The 16,666-nt window shown below is 42.7% G+C and overlaps 1 protein-coding gene across 6 annotated transcripts in view; it reads right to left on the bottom strand.

Annotated features, from left to right (window-relative positions):
- Positions 1 to 16,666, bottom strand: part of AP3B1 (adaptor related protein complex 3 subunit beta 1) — a 334,397-nt gene that overhangs the window by 283,478 nt on the left and 34,253 nt on the right. For all 6 annotated transcript variants that reach the window (XR_006281799.1, XR_006281800.1, XM_038401874.2 and 3 more), the window contains exons 2-3: positions 7,248 to 7,323; positions 1,450 to 1,524 (exon numbers count right to left, since the gene is read on the bottom strand). Coding sequence is in view for 4 of the 6 variants with exons in the window: in XM_038401874.2 (XP_038257802.1) it covers positions 1,450 to 1,524; positions 7,248 to 7,323 (151 nt within the window). In the remaining 2 variants the exon portion in view is untranslated. The remainder of the gene's footprint in view (positions 1 to 1,449; positions 1,525 to 7,247; positions 7,324 to 16,666) is intronic.

The following is a 16,666-nucleotide window of genomic DNA, read 5'->3' as shown; positions in this document are numbered from 1 at the left end:
TTGGTAAGACAACTCCCATCTTTTCATGTACTATTTATATACATCTTCCTACTGTATTTTCCACTCCATGCATCTGACGAAGTGGTTCTTAGCCCACAAAAGCTTATGCCCAAATAAATTTGTTAGTCTCTAAGGTGCCACAAGTACTCCTCGTTGTTTTTGCTGATACAGACTAACATGGCTACAACTCTGAATTCTGAGGCTGGTATTTCAAAGTAACCTGGAAATGCTTCCAACTCACAGTATTGACCTGAGACTTCAGTTCACCGCAGGCTAACAAGTACATTTAAAGTGGATATGGTACAAACAGGTTAACTGACCTTCACCCAAGTATCATTATGAGGACCAGAAATTAGAACTTGGAGGATGCAAGACAGGTCTTCTTTAAACAGTCTTTTTTGCCTAACCTGCCATCCTGGGAAGGACGCCAGTTCTTGGCATCAGAATTTTTAAAGAAATAAAATTTTCAAAATTTTAACTATGTAGAATTGTACAAGTTGTAGCTAGAGGAGATAAAGCAATAGCAGATAAAAGTTGGTCTTTGGAACTAGTGGAAGTTCTTATTTACTTTTCAGATATTAAAAGGAAACGAGGGTTATCTAGGAAGAACCATGACTACAACATTTGTTGCCTCAAGAAGATACCTACGTGGCCCCACAACAGTTATATCCTTCCAAGGGATTCCTGGTCAGGCATAGACTACAAATTTACATGCCCAAGTATGGGAGTCTGCACTAATGCTCAAAGAAGAATGATTAGATCTAGGTTTTTAATAATTAACAACAAAAACTGTTTGCAGACCAGAAATTGTTACTGTAACAATCCATTTCAACACCAAATTTGGATTGGTCATCAATTTCAGAGAGACTTATTTAATGAAGTTAAAAATAGTTTTTGTGAAGTAAACATAAGGTTATTGAAGATATTATTTTGATAACCATGCACACTGAAGCTCTCTATTTACAGAACACATGTAGTATACCACTGGCAAAGGGCAAGCTTCTCTCCAGTGTCTCACCCCTGTTCTACAACAACCACTTTTTGTGGTGAGAAAATAGATCAGTCTATGTCCACTCTATCCTGGGCCTTTTTGCAGAGACTGTTACCAAAGGCTAGTTAGGTCATTTACGAAGCACTCTTAGAAACATACCATAAACTACAAAACTTCTTGAATTTGTTCTTTAAGGACTATTTTCAGTGTTATAAAAATTCACTCCCCCACCAAACCACGACAAGAAAACTAGGCTCAATACTGTATATTTCCTTATCTCAGAAACCAGATTATACTATTTCTACAAGGCTCTCACTAAGATTAAGCTTTGGTGAATTCTAGTAAAATACAACTTAAAGATATTTTGTGATTTACACTCAAGTGAAAACTAAGTTTTACTTTTATAACAAAAATATCTTCCATAATAGTACATTTTTGTGTATTCTTTTTAAGAGTACCTCAATATTTTTACTGGCCACATTCTTCACAACAGCTGGAAACAACTCAGATGCATTCTTCCCCTTAGCAATCATCTGCAAGAGAAGTATCCTATCGTTAATAGTTAAAAAAATATTTTGGCCCTGTTTTTCCAACCTGTCTTTGAATAAAATGTAAAAAAAAACAACAACGAACAGTCTCCTTTATTTGATTTCCAGCCAGTTGCTTTGTGCCAGTAAAGGGAACACCATCATCTTGAGCAGGGCAGGAATTTCAGTACCTTGCACTGTATTAAGAAATACAGAAACTGGATTTTGAAATTCAAAAGATGCAATTTTTAATTCACTTAGGCATTGACAGTTTTTTCAGGCTGGCAATTTCAAGATCTATTTTCAAAAATAAAAAGCCAAAACTAAACCAGAGTATATTATGAACAAGTTTTGTAAAGGTTTCCCATAACAGTTAGATTTTAGTGCACAAAAGAGTAAAAATACTGTGAAGTAGATGTCACATTCAGAGTTTACACAAGAATAAGCAAGTTTGCCTGGCACAATGCACCTAAATGAAAAAATCCTCAAGCAAGGGTTTGCACAAAAAGGAAAAAAGTCTGACTTATGAGTACTGAAGTACATTAATACCAGAAAAATGGTTATGTTATTTTGTTGGGTAAGAGCATACAGGTTTTGATGCAGAGCACCTCAGCCAATGTGTGAAGGGGGTATGTGCGCATCTCATGAAACTCAAATATCTTTCCAGTAAAGAAACAACGATTCAAATATACTTTCTACATTTATTTTAGTTTGCCTTCTCACTTGATACTGTAATTACAGATTAAAATAATTGTAAAAAGAAAAGGAGTACTTGTGGCACCTTAGAGACTAACAATTTGAGCATAAGCTTTCGTGAGCTACAGCTCACTTCATCGGAACTGTAGCTCATGAAAGCTTATGCTCAAATAAATGTGTTAGTCTCTAAGATGCACAAGTACTCCTTTTCTTTTTGCGAATACAGACTAACACGGCTGCTACTCTGAAACCTAAATTAATTGTGACACTTAAGTACAGTTTAGTTTCATCCCTCACTTCTGTTACTCTTCTTTTTTTTAAGGAGCTAAATATTCTCATATGTAAAGAGGTTGTAAAATTCCCATCTCCACTGGATCAGCAAATTCAGGGAGAATCATTTTTAACATTGTAATAGATAGGTATTAATCTCTCAGTAATTCATAGTCAAGTAGAAATAATGTGAAAGTTAAAAACATTTGAGCTCTGTTTTTAAGTTCACATGCAAGGTAGACAGGGAGATGGACCAAGGTTAAATACCTTCAGCCAGCGACCAGAGACATTTAAACCAGGATCCAGCCACCCGACACCTTGACTAAAAGTGGACAAAATATCAAAGGGACACTCGAAAATGTCAGATTCTGCAGACAGGAAATCCAAAGTTATACAGTGGAATATTGGCAGATGACAGGCAACAGCTATCACATACCCCCTCCTCACCCTGACTCTAGATGGTATAAAAAAAATCAAGACGTGTGTAAAATCATGAATGGTGCGGGGGAAAGAAGTTTTATTTACCCCTTCACACAACACAAGAACTACGGGTCACCCAACAAATTTAATAGGAAGCAGGTTTAAAAACAAACATAAGGAAGTATTTCTTCACACAATGTACAGTCAACCTGTGGAACTCATTGCTAGGGAATGTTGTGAAGGCCAAAAATATAATTGCGTTAAAAAAAAGAATTAGACAAGTTCATGGAGGATAGATCCACCAATGACTATTACCCAAGATAGTCAGGGATGCAATCCAATACTCCGGGAGTCCCCAAGCTTCTGACTACCAGATGCTGGGACTGGACACCAGGACAGATCACTTGATAACCGCCCTGTTCTGTTCATTCCCTCTGAAGCATGTGGCACCGGCCATTGTTAGAAGACAGGATACTGGGCTAGATGGGCCATTGGTCTGACCCAGTATGCCCATTCTTATGTTCTTATCTGGGAGCAAACATTACACATTGTTGAAATGCTGATGTAACTTAGACCCACATGCTTTATAAGACGACTAGAATGCCTAAAAAAAAGGGGGGGGGGGGAACATGACTGTCAGACTATAAAGGGAGGAGGACAAGAGCAATGTCTCAAATATGCAGCGTATTACAAAGGGGTCAGGGAAAAAAGAACAAGCTGGAGAGGAAAGGATAATGTTAGAGAAATTTAATATATAGTTAGGGCCCTACCAAATTCATGGTCCATTTCAGTCAATTTCACGGTCACAGTATTTTAAAAATTGTACATTTCATGATATCAGTTATTTTAATCTGAAATTTCACGGTTTGTAATTGTAGAGGTCCTGACCCAAAAAGGACCTGGGGGGAGAGGGGTGAAGAGCTTTGCAAATTTATTGTAAGGGGGGTTGTGATACTGTTACCCTTACTTCTGTGCTGCTGCAAGCGGCAACACTGCCTTCAGAACTAGGTGGCCAGAAGAGTCTAGCTCTGACGGCAGAGCCATCGCCAGCAGCAGCGCAGAAGTAAGGATGGCATACTATGGTATTGCCATCCTTACTTCAGCACTGCTGCCTGAAGAGCTGGGCCCTCAGTCAGCAGCCGCCCAGCTCTGAAGGCAGCAGTGCAGAAGTAAGATGGTATGGTATGGCATTGCCACCCTTACTTCTGCACTGCTGCTGCCTGGGCGCTGCCTTCAGAGCTGGATGCCCAGCCAACAACCTCTGCTTTCTGGCCACCCAGTTCAGAAGGCAGCACAGAAGTAAGGGTGGCAATACCATGATCCCCCTAAAATAATCTTATGACTCCCCCTGCAACTCCCTTTTGGGTCAGGACCTCCAATTTGAGAAACTCTGGTCTCCCCCATAAAATTGGTATAGTATAGGGTAAAAGCACAAAAAAGACAAGATTTCACAGTCAGTGACGTGTTTTTCATGGCCGTGAATTTGGTAAGGCCCTAGATATAGCCAACTTTTGCAGAGTTGAAGGCTAGATGCCATGCATACCATTTTGTTTTAATCCAATTCTTTCTCATCTTAAATTTTATTTTACTACAACCCTGTTTAATACTGGGAATTTAAAACAGAACATCCCGGAGAGGTTAAATCATGTTCAATTTCTGTGAGACAGTGAAGGGTGGGTTTCTGGAACCTCCTCTGTCAGTTTCTTAGCTAGAAGAGCTCATATAAAGGGGTCCTTCTCACAAGTTGAGTGGGCTGTCAGGACTGTGGTTCTAATGACAAATGACCAGACAAGAAATAAATTCTGTTCCCATCTGGTCATTAAAGAGGCAAGATCTACTGATAAAAAGCACTATATAAGAGCTAAGTATTATTACTACTAAGACATCAAACAACTTGCTATTAAAAGAGTTTTCAAAAGATAAGGTTGATCATCTAGTTTTGAATTGTTACAACATAGTTACAGCCTATCAAGAAAATATATGTGTAACTTGCATTATTTAACAGACCAACCATAATAGCTCCAGTGTACCATGTAGATATGCATTTAGTATCTTTTAAAAGTATGTATTTTGACTCATTAAGTCATAATGATGAGTGTAAATTCTCTTTAGTTCATGGATCATTAGCTCAAAAGAATATAATAGGGCTTTTCAGGACTAAGGTCTAATCATGCCAATTTAGCTGCTATGCATAGCCATTAGGAGCTCAAAACCTGTATGCCTTGTATACCCAAAGCTCCTACTGAATGCACCAGGAGTTGAGTGTGTTGCAAGGAATGCAGGATGGAGCTCCATGCCTGTATGCTGTCCTGTGCACATTTCTGTTCAACATAGATGCTGTACATGTAATGCAACAGGTTAGGTTTTTGGGTTTTTTAATTATTTTTTTATTTTCTGTATAAAAAATTGGTAGTAAGGGGACAGGTAGTAGAACTTTTTCCAAGAGGGGTACTAACACTTAAACTTGTTTGCTAGCTCCAAATCTTTCCAAATCTAGGCTTAGGCCACTTTCAGGACACTGCAAGCTTCAACTATTCTCCAAAAGTTTTTCCTTGGGGTGACAAGTATAAGGATAGCAGGAAGATTATGACTGAAGCTGTAAGGAAGATTACACTGGTTGTCATGGGGTTCAGTCAGATTTTTAAAAGAAATATTAAGATATGTTTTTACAGAATGCATTGATAAATATTAGTTGTCATATACATCTAAATTTTCCTAAATAGCAATTCTTTGTAATCTTGTAAACCTCTATGATTCTCAAACGTTAAATGCATTAACGTGCATTAGGAAGATAAAAAACCCATCACTTGTGATATGAGCCCCCTATTTAATCAAATTTCTATTTTTTTTTTTTTACTAATTGAAAGTAAACTTAGTTTTAATGCTCTCTTTCTGAAGTGCCAACAAAGTCAGAACAAGACTGTTCCCGTGCTCAGAGTGCCTTTGACACTATAATTTTAACATCAACTGTCACCTACACCTCAGCCAGCTCTTGCCTCCAGTTTAAACCTTAAGCTTATGTTCACCTATATAAAGCTCTTTGCAACATGCCTCAATGGACAAGGACAGATATTCTGAGCCTCTGAGGGTTGAGGCTTCAGAAACTCTAGCACCTTTAATCACCGTTTTTGGGGGGAATAGGGATTCACTCTTTTGAGGTGGCTTGTAGGAAGTTACTGATCAAAACAGTAGCCCTCTTTCAAAACGAGCAAGTGGTAGTAAAACAAAAGAAATAGTTTTATATAGAATACTGCATCTGAATATTTGTGAAGCTCAGCAAGATAGGCATCCTTTGACTTAGTTACAGATAAAAAGAAAAAACTTTACACCCTGTAAATTGGTCTCTTCTCTAACTATTCCCTAGGCAGCTTGACAACCACGCTCTAGCTGTTCAAGACTTTTTTTGGGGAGACTCCCAGAGATCTCTGTTAGAGTGGGTTATGTAGTTCCATGATTCAGATCATATGTTATAGTTCGTCACCTTATCAAGGTGAGGGTACATCAGCATTTCCACAATACAGTGTTTGATCAAACACTCCATCAGGAGGAAATGCAGAAGTCCTGGCCCTTGTCTAGACTAGGAAAAAGTGATTTCCCCCTTCCCCCAAATGAGCAATCTTAACCTCAACTGTAAATACCAATGCAGACCTTTAGCAAGCATAGTAAAAGGTCTAATCTCTTTACACTCAGCCGTTTTGGGAATCTCATGTACAGGTATACAGACGAGTTTTTAAACTTTTGTAATTCAGGTTTAACACTCAAAAAACCTATAATGCTTGTTTAACATTAAGCATAAATTGCTAATAAATTGGATGCCAGTTCCACTTTTTAAACTTAAATTGAAACCTGCAGCAGTAGACTCAAATGTCAATTTAAAAAGTTATTTATATTTTAGGGGGAAAATTACATCATGGATTGATAATCATTTGCAAAAAATAAATAAAGTTAAAAACATTTCAAATATATTTCTCAGTTTACTCCAATTAAGAAACACCTTCAGCTTTTCAGACTGCTGGTCTGAGAAAAATAACTGGAGTGTTTCTTTGACATAAATAGGAGTTGTGCGACATTAACAATAAGGAGAATACAGTCAATACCTGCATTTTTATATCACAGCTCTACAAATTTATAGAAACATTTCACACATCTGTCATTGAAATATTTGTGTACTTGTATCCATTTTAAATTTTCCATCTTGATATTTAAAGAAAATAGCATTTCACCCTAGCTTTTCAAACTATTTACATATTAAAATACTGTAGTGAAGGAGTCAAACAGAGAAACCAGCATTAACATGTACTGGCAAAAAAAAAAAAAAAAAAAAGTCTTTGTATTTCACATACCCCAACAATCCTTTTCATAGCATCCAACTTAGCAGAATCTTTATTACTTTCCAACATTTGCTTTAGGTCTTCATTCCTACAGTGGAAGTTAAGAAAAAAAATGGATTAGAAAATTCAATACTGTAAATCAAAAGCATCGTTTTATGGTCTTATAAAACTGGTTTGCAAGAAGAAACAGTTAAGTCAGTACATGGGACAAATTTGTTGCTCAAACTATTAATTCTGTGATGAGCTGCCACTTATACAAGATAATGCTAGAAGTAACAATCAAAATCAAGCTCTGAAAGATGATGTTAGTATGTTACCATTACATCCAATTTGGGAAGCAGTCTTTAGTTATATATTACTGCATTTTAGTAATACCGAATGCAAAGTGTTCCCCATCCCTTCTAAATTGTACCAGCCATTGCTCTGAAAGATGACAGATTGATAGCTATGAAGAATTAAACCTTCTATAGCCAAAGTATTTGTTGAACTCTAGCAAAAGCACCAGATTCCTCATCACTAATCTGCCAGCAGGCCTGACCCTGGACTAATAGGCCCAGCTCAAGATGATAGAATAGTTCAAATTAATTAGTCACCAGCCTCTTTGCAAAAGCTGCCAGTAAGGATGTTAATTAGCACCACATCTAATTGTCTGATGTTGACACCTCCTCTTCTAGGATCTATAATGACCACCACCTAATTTAAAATACTGTAGAAATGCCAGACTAATTTTCCCTCTGGTCTGGATTTCAACTGGAGACAAGCTCCCTTCTCCATTACCAAGTATCCGGCACCCTTCCAGACTCCACTGATTTGCAGTCCCCCTCCATCACCACACACACCCATTTTCCCTTCAGAAAAATGAGAAACGTGAGAAGTTTTTATGAAAATGTGACTCAATTAATTCCTTGAAATCAAGTAGGTAGCATCAAGTGAGTTAACCTCTTTCCAGAGAAACTCCTTGTGCTAAGGAGACACACAGAGGTGCCCAAGCATCAACTTCTGAACGAACAGGCCACTCAAATACCCAGAGAGAATCATCTTCAATACACGAACAAAACCCCCTTTGACCACACACCCCTAGTTGTCACATAGCAGCCCATAATAGAACCAAGAAAGGGCATCATCAAACAACTACAACCCATACTTGATGGGGACCACATCCTGAAAGAAATCTTTCCTGAACACCCACTTCTGGCCTTCAAACAAGCTCTCCACAGACCAGGACACACCAACTCAAAGTGGCACAACACCCTGCCAAAACAACAGGTGCAAAACCTGCAGACATATCTCCGCTGCAACAATGATCAACATCACCCACAGAACATCTTTCAAGATCCATGGATTTTAAACACACCTATCACAACGTGTGGTATACCTCATCCAGTCACTAAATGCCCCCCCAACAACAACTATGGGATGAAACCAGACACTCTCTATGAATGGTTTGAATAAAATCACACAGGAAATTGATAAAACACAAAAACATCCTATCACCTGTAAGTGAACATTTTTCACAAAGGAAACCAGCACAAAGCTTTCAAAAGATGAGCCTGGGCACAAATTCATTATTCATGGACTGAACAGAGACACTAGATTTATGACTTATTACAACAATCTGTAACCCACTGACCCACTTTTTTTGTCCTGACTGCAGAGGTGTTAACAGGCCACCCTACCTTGAATGATCCCTTAGGATATGTGCTAACTACTTATGCTAAATTATCTGTTCCAGCATGCTTTTTGTTGCAAGGCAGGGAGTACCTCTCCCGAAGAAGAGCTCCCTGTGGTTCAAAAGCTGGTCTCTTTCACCAACAGATGTTGGTCTAATAAAAAAATATTATCTCGCCCATCTTGTCTCGTTAATATCCTGGCACCAACATGGCTACAATTACATTGCATGCCTCTGAATGAGACAGTTACTAAGGATTATCAAGAAGTGAATACGTCAGGCTCTGGCAGAACAAAGGGGTAGCTACAACCTAGGTGAAAGCAGCTCTCGCCTTTCTCTTCTAGAGAGCTGGAGTGTAAAATTTCACAGAAGAGGAACAAAGAAACAGAAGCATAGGTACAGTCCTTTAAAACCATATAAACTGAGAGGTTCGACAAAGAGGATCACAAAGTGGCACGTTTCAGAAAGAGAGGGAGCTTTTTGATTGTTGGACCAGACAAAGCTGAAGAAAGCTAGCTGCAGGGATCAGGGAGGAGATTCCATGATTTGAAGGAGCTGGTGGGTTGCAGACCAGAAAAGGGGCTTGGAACACTGAAAAAAAACTGATCCAAATCCCAAACACTGAAGAGTGATGAGGAAACTGAGGCAAGGAATTATGTGCAGGTGTTTCTTATTTTGCTTATATCCGTCTTTTGTCCAGTCTCAAGTAAACTGATTGTTTCAGAAATCTTTCTACAAAGTCTCTATTAGTTTCAAATATCATGCTTCCCCCTGCAGGGATAAACTGTAAACCAGAGTGCTCACAAAGATGGAGCTTTGGGAAAGGGTGTTCTTAAAATTACTGAGGCTCAGCACTTGTCTTGTGTAATTGAACTGTGGGGTCCCACTTCAGAGAAGGGTACAGACTATGTAGCTTTTGTAGTGAGCCTGACACAAAGGGAAGAAACTGTGCTTTGAACCTACCCAGACCAGACTAAAAGGAAACTTAAAAGCACACTAATCCAGTGTTGAGATCCAAAAAGAGAAGCCTGGTGAGCTCTACTAGGACTGTAACGGAAGTACTATACGAGTTGTCCAACTATAAAAATCCATGTGCATAGACTCTAAAGGCCCCAGAAGCTGAAAAACCTTTCAGCCATTAAAGTTACCATCCTAATGCTTACTTTTGTCAATCACACATTTTTTTGCAATGCTATGCACACAGTTGTCAGGGTTCCCTCCCCACTCTGAACCCTAGGGTACAGATGTGGGGACCAGCATGAAAGACCCCCTAAGTTTATTTATATCAGCTTAGGTTAAAACTTCCCCAGGGCACAAATTCTTTGCCCTTGGACGGGGCCCTTTGCCAGCACCAAGTGATTTAACCAAGAATCAGGGAAAGGACCACTTGGAGTTCCTATTCTCCCAAAATATCCCCCCAAGCCCTTACACCTCCTTTGCTGGGGAGGCTTGAGAATACTATCCTAACCAATTGGCTACAAAGTGATCACAGACCAAAACCCCTGGGTCTTAGGACAATAGAGAAATCAGTCAGGTTCTTAAAAGAAGGATTTTATTTAAAAAAGGTAAAAATCACCTCTGTAAAATCAGGATGGAAAATAACTTTACAGGGTAACAAAAGATTCAAAAACACAGCAGAACTTCCCGTAGGCTTAGTTTCAAAGTTACAAAAAACAGGAATAAACCTTCCCCCAGCAAAGGAAAAATTCACAAGCAGAACAAAAGATAATCTAACATGCCTTGCCTGGCTTTTACTTACAATTTTTGTAATATGAGAGACTTTTAGGATGGTTATAGGAGAAAGTTTTCTGACCTGATGCTTCTCTGCTTCCCAAGAGAACACAGACACAAAAGGCCTTTCCCCCTCTCCCCCCCAAGATTTGAAAACATCTTCTTTCCCCATTGGTCCTTTTGGTCAGGTGCCAACCTGGTTATTTGAGCTTCTTAACCCCTTACAGGTAAGGAGGAATTCTAGGCTACCCTTAGCTCTATGGTTATGACACCAGTGAAAGTGATGGATATGGACTGTGACAACAGTTGTGAAAGCACATCAAGAAGAGATCCAGTTGGATAGTGTGGGTCTCAGAATGACGACTATTTATTTTGTGGAGAGAAAAATAAGTATGGACTAGAAAGAACTAACCTGGGTGATAACCAATATTATTCTTATTAAGGTCCTCCTTGGTCTGCTTTTGAATATATGTAGTTACAGTTCCTTGATCTCCACTGCTGTCAACTATTCTACTGTCCAACAGCAATAAAACATGCCATAAAACCATGCTACAAAACTGGTTCTGTACGGGGGAATGAGTGTCAACCTACTGAATGCCTAACACCACTTCCAGCGAAAGGGATGGCTGAGGACTGGCGAAGGGGACTCCCACACACGTTACCTGTAAGTCGAGCTACCACAGCAGGAAGTCAAGGACCGGAGAAGGCAGAGTCACGACCTTGTCCAAACTGTCCCAACCTGGCTGATACACTGAGGCTAACCACAATCAGAGTGGCCTGAGTCTGAGTCTCATGTGTTGCACCATAAAAGTACAAGGAGGAAATTCCTTGCTGTGGTGGTGGGGAACTGCCTGAGACCTTGAATGATGTTGCCCAGGGCCCAGAACCTTGATTCCAGGAGGTATGCCCTGGCCTGCATCAAGACCAGTGCCACCCCATAAATTCTATCCACTGAACCAGGGACAGTGTTGATTTCCCCACGTTCAGGAGAAGGTCCAGTTCATCGAGGGTTGTTCTTATGAAGTCAACTTGTTCTTCCACTTGAGCCCTGGAGCAGACAGTCATTGAGGTACGGAAACAACTGTGCCTGCCACCTGTGCAGAAACGCGGCCACAACTGCCATATGCTTGGTAAACACATGCGGTACCACTGAGAGGCCAAACGGGAGGACTATGAACTGGTAATGCCTGCAGCTGACCACAAACCTGAGGTACCTTCTGTGGGACAGTGTGATTATTATATGAAGGTATCCACCCTTCAAGTCAACCTGTACCCTGGATCCAAGGAAGTGATAATGGAGGCCAAAGAGACCATGCGAAATTTGAGTTTCTTCATAAACTTGTTGAACTCTCGCAGGTCTAGGATGGGCCTGAGCCTGCCTTTGGCTTTCTGTATTAGGAAACACCGGGAATAAAAGAAGAGGGATGAAGAAAGGGGACAGACGGGATGAAAAGGTAAGGTGGGATGGATCCAGTCTTTGCACTGGTGCGCCATCCTTGTGCGCACCTTCAAAAGGCCTATTTTTGGCCTGATAACGGTTTAGAGTGGCCAGAGCCGAGGCCAGAGGAAGAATGAGATCTCTTTCTAGAGTCTCCTGCATGAACCCTCCTGCCTATTCTGAGGCTGGTAACTCCTTGGCGGGGGCTGTGGTTAAAAATACCTCCGCTGGTTGGCAGGGGTGTGAAGGCCAAGGGACTTTAGAGTGGTCCTAGAGTCCTTGAGGCTGTGGAGGCAAGAGTCAGTCTTTTCTGAAAATAAAGTCTGACCCTCAAAGGGGAGGTCTTGGATGGTCTCCTGGACCTCATACGGGTCAGAGACCTGCAGTCAGGAACTCCTCCTCATGGTCACCCCAGTCACCATGGTGAGGGAAGCTGTGTCTGCTGCACCCAAAGCTGCATGCAAAAATGCCCAGGAATTTAGTTTACCCTCCTCTACTAGCACGGAAAACTGCACGAGAGTCCAGGGGCAGGAGTTCAGTAAGCTTTGCCAAGACTCCACATGTACACGGAGTTGTAACCCCCCCTTTTGAGTAAACCTTTCTCCTGAAGAGGTCCAACTTTTTGGCCTCTCGACTTTTCAGGGATGGCCCCCGGTATCCCTGGCGCTCACACTGGTTGGACGCATCCACTACCAGGGAGTCTGGCATGGGGTGCATATATAGGTGTTCATACCCCCTTGAGGGGGACAAAGTATCTCTGCTCAGACCTTTTCACAGTGGGCAGCAATGAGGACAGGGTCCGCCACAGTGTCTTAGTGGCTTCGCTGATGGTTTTGATCAGCAGCAGCGCGATACGGGATGGCCCAGGAGGGGAAAGAACAGCGACCATCAGGTCGGTCTCCTCCACCACCTCTTCTGTTTTAATATTGAGGCTCTGGGCCACCCATCTCAGCAACTGCTGTAAGACCCTGGTGTCCTCTAGGGCTGGAGCTATTGATATGCCAGCCACCACCTCATCCAGGGAGGAGGAAGATGAGAGGCTGAGCGATACAGGAGCCTGCTCTATGCCCTTGACCCCTCTGGGGTCCCAACGAGTGAAGGTCCCAACTCCAGCACCACAGTCGGCACCATAGGCATTGGCGCCAACGCCGGTATGCAGGTCAGCTGAGTCACCAGTGAAATACCCAGAGTTGAATGTGTGATCAGTGGCCCGAAGGACACTGAGACCACCAATGCCCATGCTTTGATGATAGGCCCAAAGCGTCCAGAATGGCCACAGAAGAGCTTGCCAGTGGCCCGGCAACAGTGCTGGGTAGAGTTGGCGTTCTTAGTGGGAGCGGGACCTCCTGCTCCTATTGGAGTTCGATGACTCTGCTTCTGACTCTGAGGTCTCCAACTGGGACGACCATGGAGGAACAGAGTCCCTCTGTGCCAGTGATGGGTGCTGCAAACTGGGGGACCGAACAGCTCCTCCACGTGGGTGGCTGGTGCTGGGGGGCATGCATCAGGGATGGTATGCACACTGCCATCATCACTGGCTTGCCCATCGATTGCACTGGGGCCCAAGTGTGTGCCAGCGACCTCTCCCATCTTGGAGGAGAGGCTGGTCCCATAAGTGCCAGAAGGTCCCATGGAGCTTCAAATGCCTCCAGCATGGGGGGGGGAGCTGCAGGTCTTCTTGGTGCTGTGGCAGTGAGCGATGAAGGTCCGGACTCTACTGGACCCCCTCTGGAGCAGGAGTCTACATGACCAGAAGGAGGCTTACCAACCACCTGATCCTTAGGTCTGGTCGGGGAACACCCTCTGTCCAAACTCTTCTTCTTCTGGGGCACAGGGGATTGAGAGCAGTGCCTCACAGAGGTCTGGGTTCTGTGTGCGGAGCCATGGCAGTGCCGAGGGTCTCTTCCTTGGCACTGGCTCACGCACTGAGAGTGCCGACACACTGTGCACCGAGGAAGCAGTGCTTGGGCTAGCTCCCCCGCACTGGGTTCTGAGGCCGGAGCGCTGCCTCCATGAGCAAAATCCGGAGGTGCTGATCTTGGTCCTTTAAGGTCCTAGGATGGAACCCTCTTCAGTTTTTACAGGCCCCCCAAAGGAAACTTATTAAGCTATTTACACTAACTATATAAATAAGAACTACACTACTATTATAAACGCTAAAAGGGACACTGCGAAGAACACGTGCTTGTCGAGGCAAGAGCAATGGGGAATTCCAGCTAGCCGTCTCAGGCAGTAAGAAGAAACTAAGGGGGTGGTGGATTGGCAGGGCCCTATGTTGGGCCCCATGAGGGCGCAACTCCAGGGGGCACCCAGGCCAACCCTATGGATACTGCTAGGGGAAAATCTTCTGACTGTCATGCATGCAGCATGAGCACACCTGATTGGAATTGACATGAACAAGTACTTAAAGAAGAACACATCTTTGCTGCATCTTGGGCGCTTTCTTATCTGGCAGAGACGCTTGGCAGCGGTGCGTGGCATGTTCCTAAAAGCCAAATCTGGTGAAGCACAGGGGACAAGCCGAAGTGCGATCGTTAAATTCACACAGAGCCTTGTAACATTTCAGTTAAATACATCTTTGGCAACATTGCAATCACTTTCTCACTGATCCTAGCCAGGCACATATCAGCGCGAACAGTCAAAGCCTGGTGAATGTTGGGGGAGGGGGGCGCTCCATATAGAGAAAAGAACACATGATCTTTGCAAGTGTTGTGGTGCAGCATTCTATGGAAAAAATTCTAAAATTCTCCCACACTTTTCTACAGGTGGTGGTCATTCTAGCAGACATCTCACTGCTAAGGGAAATCAGGGAAATGAAGGTACATCTTGTGGCTTCTGCCCAGCTCCCTATGCTGCTTGCCTATGTTCCACTTTGGTCCCTGCACAAGTGATTGCCAAACAGCACAGGAAAGTTTCCTACAACGGGGGAAGGAACAAATCTACTCTGCCATGGAACCTTTGGCAGAGGATTACTGAGTACCGCCAGGAAAATTTCCTGGAGATCTCTCTGGAGGATTCCCATGAGATCGCGGTATGCATCAACACCCTGTTCCACTGTACTGATTAGCTACACAGGGAAATGTCCACCTCACAGAAACACAGCCAGCCTCCCACATTTCTATACCCTGAACCCACCTCTGCACTACACAAACCACAGGGAGTTAACAGGCATCTCACCTCCTGCTTCTTGCTTCCCGGAGAGCAACTGCTGAGCCTGGCTAGACCCCTCTGGAGTGGAGAACAGTTCCTGGCTGCTTGTCCCACTGGGGGACCCCGCCAGGAGTTGCACATCCTCATCTAACTCCACCTCTTCATCAATAACTTCGTCTTCCGGGTTAGTTCCTCTTTCCGCTGCCTACATTCCCTCTGAAGCATCCATGGGGCTCTTGGGGATGGAAGTGGGGTCGTCACAGAGCATAGCATCCAGCTCCTTATAGAACTGGCAGGTCTTAGGTGAAGCACCGGAGCAATGGTTTGCCTCCCTCACCTTATGGTACACGTGCCTCAGGACCTTTATCTTTGCTCTGCACTGTAGCATGTCCCAATCACAGCACTTTTCGCAAAAGCCTTGAGAAATGTGCCTGTAGGTATCCCAATTCCTATGGCTCAAGAGCAGCTGGGACTGCACAGCCTTCTCTCCCCATATACTGATCAGATCCAACAGCTCTGCAGTGCTCCAAGCAGGAGAGCGTCTGCCATGGTCACCTTGGAAGATGCAATGAGACCTCTCCACGCCGAGCCAGCAGGAAATGGAATTTCAAAAATTCCCGGGGCTTCTGGGGGGAGAGAGGGTGGCGGGTGGATCATCATTTACATGCACAGCAGCAGAATTCAAACCGCTGACCAGGGCGGTCACGATGGGCATTGTGGGATACCTCTTGGAAGACAATTAAAGCAATGAAAGCAAGTGTGGTGTCTACACTGGCATTTTGTTAAGAAAAATGTAGAGAAAAAGATGCAAGTCTCTCATTGGGGTGGATGTATTAGTCACCAAAACCAGGCATTTTTCCTGACAAAAGTTACATCACAGCGTATATGCATGCACTTGTCAACAAAAGGCAGTTTTTGGCGACAAAACTTGGTAGTGTAGACAAGGCCTTAGATATCATTTTACCCACTTTTGGCAAGGGAGATTCACTTGAACGCTTTAACTCAACAATAGTTATTACTTTACAAGACAACCCCTCCTCCTAAAGCAGCAGAATCATGCAAACTTCACCCACTTAGTCAACAGAGAAATGCCTGCTGCAAGTTGTACTTAAAACCAAAAACAGTATACTAGTCAGAAAAACTCCACAGAAATAAGAGCCTGGTAGCCAGTAGATAAAAACTGTACTAGCAGGAGATTAATTTTAGTCAGCTTCCACATGAAGTCGTCACTTTTCAGAGAGTTTAAGTGTTTTATGAAAAATGGTTTACTATGAAAAATTAACAAGCCTAAAACAGATTTAACCCCTAACACCATAACTTTGAACAAACTGGAGTCTCATTTACCAACATGCTTATTCTAATGCAAAAGAAAACACTGTAAAAAAAGTTTTTCTGCTTTTAGCTGTATTTTCCAGTTGTCTGACTCACTGCAGCACTATTAAA

This window comes from Dermochelys coriacea, chromosome 5, assembly GCF_009764565.3.
Source record: "Dermochelys coriacea isolate rDerCor1 chromosome 5, rDerCor1.pri.v4, whole genome shotgun sequence".
Lineage (NCBI taxonomy): Eukaryota > Metazoa > Chordata > Testudines > Dermochelyidae > Dermochelys > Dermochelys coriacea.
Note: the sequence above shows the minus strand (reverse complement) of the source record. Positions and strands in the feature narration are given on the sequence as shown.